Source organism: Sinocyclocheilus rhinocerous, unplaced genomic scaffold (genome assembly GCF_001515625.1).
Source record: "Sinocyclocheilus rhinocerous isolate Xijiao unplaced genomic scaffold, SAMN03320098_v1.1 scaffold832, whole genome shotgun sequence".
Lineage (NCBI taxonomy): Eukaryota > Metazoa > Chordata > Actinopteri > Cypriniformes > Cyprinidae > Sinocyclocheilus > Sinocyclocheilus rhinocerous.
In genome coordinates, this window is record NW_015641039.1 from 339,625 (window position 1) to 344,359 (window position 4,735).

The 4,735-nt window shown below is 44.2% G+C and overlaps 1 protein-coding gene across 1 annotated transcript in view; it reads right to left on the minus strand.

The window, feature by feature from the left end:
• Positions 1–4,735, minus strand: part of LOC107754301 (KAT8 regulatory NSL complex subunit 1-like) — a 98,718-nt gene that overhangs the window by 57,796 nt on the left and 36,187 nt on the right. Inside the window, exon 2 of the mRNA XM_016570689.1 lies at positions 2,645–3,902. Within this exon, the coding sequence (XP_016426175.1) occupies positions 2,645–3,813 (1,169 nt within the window). The 5' untranslated portion in view covers positions 3,814–3,902. The remainder of the gene's footprint in view (positions 1–2,644; positions 3,903–4,735) is intronic.

Sequence of the window (4,735 nt, forward strand, 5' to 3'; positions counted from 1 at the left end):
CTAAGCGGTGTTTTCAGAAAGCAAGCGCGTTTATCCGCAGTGGAGAGAGAGCGCGTGTGCACATGGTTGCCAGGTTGACAAAGATAAGTAGCACACTTAGCAGATATTTCCGTATTGCGCAAGTGTGAAGCTCTTTTTGGGGATTATGTCTCTTTATATCAGGCAACCCAGTTGTGTTCCTCTGCGGCCAGATTAAACCTTGTTGTAGCCTATACATGCTCTATCCATTCTTTTTTAGAAACCTCGCACTTTTCTACTCAATTTTAAACATTGTAAAATTTTAAACAAATTAAGCGTGGTCCACTGCTGCACACGTGCCACAATATCGATACAGGGCCAGCTGTATCGATACTCGTATCGTCAAATCTCTATGACGATACATCGTCGTATCGATATTTTGAACACAGCACTAATAATTACCATGCAAGAATGCAATGGTTTCATGAAACAGCTTGACCCAGCCTGTATCAGCACTTATCCTACATCAGATATGTACCATCAGGGTTCCCACTCTTTTTCAGTGATCGTTTTCCAGGACTTCCGAGGACTTTTCCAGGACACTTTTAATTTAATTAAAAATGGGAATAAAAGACAAGGAACACACTAGGGCTGCACGATTAATCGAATGCGATTGTCATGCGCATTTTGATAGTAATGCCGGTTCTGTAATCGGCAGGAAATCATAATCACGTGCTTTCAGATGGAGGATTATCAAAATAATCGTTAGTTGCAGCCCTACATTGCATTATAACTATACTTTATTTTAATGAAAATTAGAATAATAAGAACTCCGATAAACCATATATTGCCGTAGTCGTGTATTTATTAGTCACGTTGAATAAATGAAAGCAGTTGAATCTTCTGTTTATTCAGCTGCAGCAATAGGCATTTTCTGGGTTTCTTCTGCGAGGCGTATTTGGAGTTTCAGCGCGAGAGCGCCCTCTGGCCTTTGGATGGAGATTTACTGCTGATCACAGAACCGTGCTTCACTGAAAGATACGCATGACAATCGCAGCTTCTGTCGAATCGCGATCTCGATTCCATTTCGATTTATCGTGCAGCCCTAGAACACACCCTAAAGTAATATATTTATCTCTCCAAAAGTCTTTAAAAACATACAATGTATGGCCATGACTTATAAAATCAGCTCTTTAATATGAGCTTTCAATTATACATTTTAACAAATTATTTTCAGAGCCAATTTCAGTAATATGGCAAACAAAATATTGAAAGTATTTAACTATTTTATTTAACTATTTGAAAATAAAAAAATAAAAAAATCATTAATTATGCTGTAAAAGGGTCAAGCGAAAAATTAGTGGATTCTGACTAAAACACCTCCAACAGGCCACTGCATATCGCTGTTCGCGGAAAGCGATATAAATATGCATGGAAGTGTTTGAAAGCAGAGGCCTATCAGCGAGTACTCCATTGAGTCTGTACTTGGTATACCAGTGCTGCAGAAAGGCCAGTATTGTTACATTTTTTAAATTTCAGTATCGACTTGGTACATAAGGAACAATAGCCTACTTATGACAATAATCAAAATAATTAGTCAACAAGTTACTGAATTACTGTTAGCAAAGCTGCTTTCCACTTAACTCCAAACATTCACCACAAGACTAAACAGAATCATTCAAAATACTTCTCTTAAGTTGACCATTGGATAGAACGATGGGAAACACATCAGTGTTCACACTGTCAAAAGTCAGTAATGATATACCAATCTTGATTTTTCATCGCTAATTCCGATTTTTTTTTTTTACAAGCAAATGGGCAGATTCCGATTATTATTTATTTCATTTTTTTAAAAGCAAGAGATAAGATAGAATCTCTTGCTCTATTACAAGCCAAACTCTATTGCCATTTAAAATTAGAAGCACTGCATTTTAAATCACGATCCAAACAAAGATGCTACATACTGCATGAGCAGTTTTTTTATTTAAATTAGATTAAATTAGATGTATTTTCTAAATGTAACTTTAGCTTATGAAATTATGCTACATAAAACATATCTGAACGAGACAAAAACAGCAGACAGGCTGAATGAGAGCACAAATTGACTCTGACAGCAGGTGGTGCTTCTGGAACAGCAGTGATAGTGTGTTTCCTTGGTTACCGCTGTAAACAAAGCAGTGCAGCGCTTATAAACACTACTTCAGTATGCATTATACAGAGGCATGATGAAAAAAAAAAACATCTAAACTTTTCTGAAGACAATCAGCTCCCATCAGAGATGCAATTATATAAACCCCCATCCCTAATTCAATATTATGATTTTCTTCCAATATTTCGTGCGTCGTGCACAGTGAGTTTGCTACAGTATTTTCCCCCCTTTGCGTTTGTCTTCAGCATCTCTGGCCTCTGTTAACTTCTAACATTAACTGTTTCAGGACAGTGGCAAACCGTTCATTCTTGGCTAAAGAAAAACAAAGTATTTTTTAAAATAATAATTTTCCAGGAAAACAACAAGATTTTCCAGGACACTTTAAATTTTCTCTCATTTACCATGTGTTTTCCAGGACTGGAAAATTAGCCATCAATTTTCCAGGGCGCGTGGGAACCCTGACCATCATACTCATTACTCCATCCTCAAACAATCTAGATTTGCATTATTTGAGAAATAATCAAGGTTGGTACTCACAGAGGAATGTGGCGTTGCTCAATGTCGACCCGAGCCAGTTCATCTTCCTCCACATCAGTTTCTCCTCCTGAGCTGCTTTCTGTGGCATCGGAATCGAACGCGTATTCGGCAGATCGCAGGTTGGTGGTGCAGCTCAGGGACAGTCGCTCTAACTCAGCCGGCATGGATCCACTCTTCAGGAAACGTCTTAGTCCGTCCCTCTCCTGAGGGGTGAGAGAGTCATCGCTGTGACGGCCCCTCGGCCGCCTGGCATCCAGAGCACCCAGTGTGCTCTTGAGTAGTCCGCCCAACTGTTGTTGCACATGCCGCTCCACCTGCTTAGCCTGCACCACCTGCAGCCGTTTGCGTAATCGCCATAGCCGCGCCTCGATCTCCCCTTGTCTGCTCTGGCTGTGCTGAGTACGGTCGCTTAGCTCTGCCCCTAGGCCACCTAAAGGGTCTTGGTGGGTAGCAAGCGAGAGCGCCAACGTATCTTCACTGCCTAATGCCGGACAGTCCGAAATTTTGTCTTCTGTGAAAGGTGCGCTGGAGGTTGGAGATGTTGCAGGAGGTGCTCCATTACTGGGACAGTTCTGAGACTCACCCGTTAACAGCTGGTGCCGCTCTGCAGCTTCTCGTAGAGGACCGTTGCTTGTCAGTCCCATGGTAGAATTGACAACTTCAGTCTGATTTGACAAATCCTGCTCGACGGTATGTTGGCCACCATTTAAGGTCACCGCATTGTCTCGGTCAGTCGGTTTAGTCACTTTCTTTGCTATGCCGTTGACAGTGGGCGGCCCACATGGTCCACCTCCTCCACTGGCACTCATGATGCTCTTTGGCTGTTCCTCGGAGAGCTCTAAAGCCTGGTGCTTGCGTGGTATGAGGCTCGGCAGGATGTTGTGCGTCTGCAGTAGAACATCTTGCAGCTTCAGGGACTCTTTTGCAGAGGACACATCTGAACAGTGATATGAGGTAACGATGGGCTTGCAGGGGCCAGCCCCGCGAGAGGGGCGCTCCTCCGAGGCCTTGCGCTTGACGGCGCCGTTACTGGACACGAGGATGTGGTTGCCGGTACCGCTTCCCTCCACACCACTCGGGGAGAGGGTGGAGGAGGACGGAGCCAGTTTGAAGCGTATGCGGTGAGCTTCGGCCGGAGTGTCGGTCAGAGCGGGCGCCATTGCAGCCATGCAGTGCTGGGAGGGGGCGGGCGAGGGGGCCTCTCCCGGTGCCGAGGCCAGCTCCACACCACCCACCTAACACTGTGCCAGGGGGCAGCCTGAAGAAACACAAGACACAAAGAAACATCACAAGTCAAATTACGTGGTTTATCATGGATTGACTGAACACGAAACAGTAAACAAACAAACAAACAAACCACACTTCAAGTATAAAAGAAAGAAAACATGCAAGACACTTTAGGCTAATAAACACGACTCCCCTTCGGGTTTCTGTAACGTTTATGTGCTACACTGAACGGTTAATTGTATTTTCAATGCAGAGATGTTCACCAGTCTTTTACCTAGAGTCCGAGTCAAGTCTGAAGTCTTTGTCGCTGGAGTCTGAGTCGAGCCTCAAGTCATTTAATGGCTTGCTAAAAAAATCCCATTCAGAATCCTCATGTATTGAAACCTTCCTATTTACGAAGCTGTTTTATAGGCTATAGACAAAATATATGATCTATAATAGGGCTGGGTATCGAGTTCGATACTTTTTAGGCACCGACCGAATTGCCTCGATACCATCGAGTATCGAAAAACGTCTTGTCGTTCGGTACCAAATTTCGATACCTAAGGGGTTAATCTCATCAGCGTCAGTGAGCCAATAAGCCTGCAGCACTTGCTGGTGTGTTCGACTAGAAGAGGTGCGGCGCAGATCGATCATCCGCGAGAGCGATTCGAAAGCACACGGAGCAGTCTGCTCTCTTTAGCTCTCGTGGTACTGTAATACACCAGTATAGAGTAGCGCGGGAGCTGCGTGGAGTAGAGGTCTACACGGAGGACCCGAGACCCGGGACCCGACCCGGGATCCGTACGGGTTCGGGGCTATATTTGAAATGGTCAGCCGGGTCCGGGTCGGGTCCCAATCTATTACTTCGGGTCCCGGGTCTGT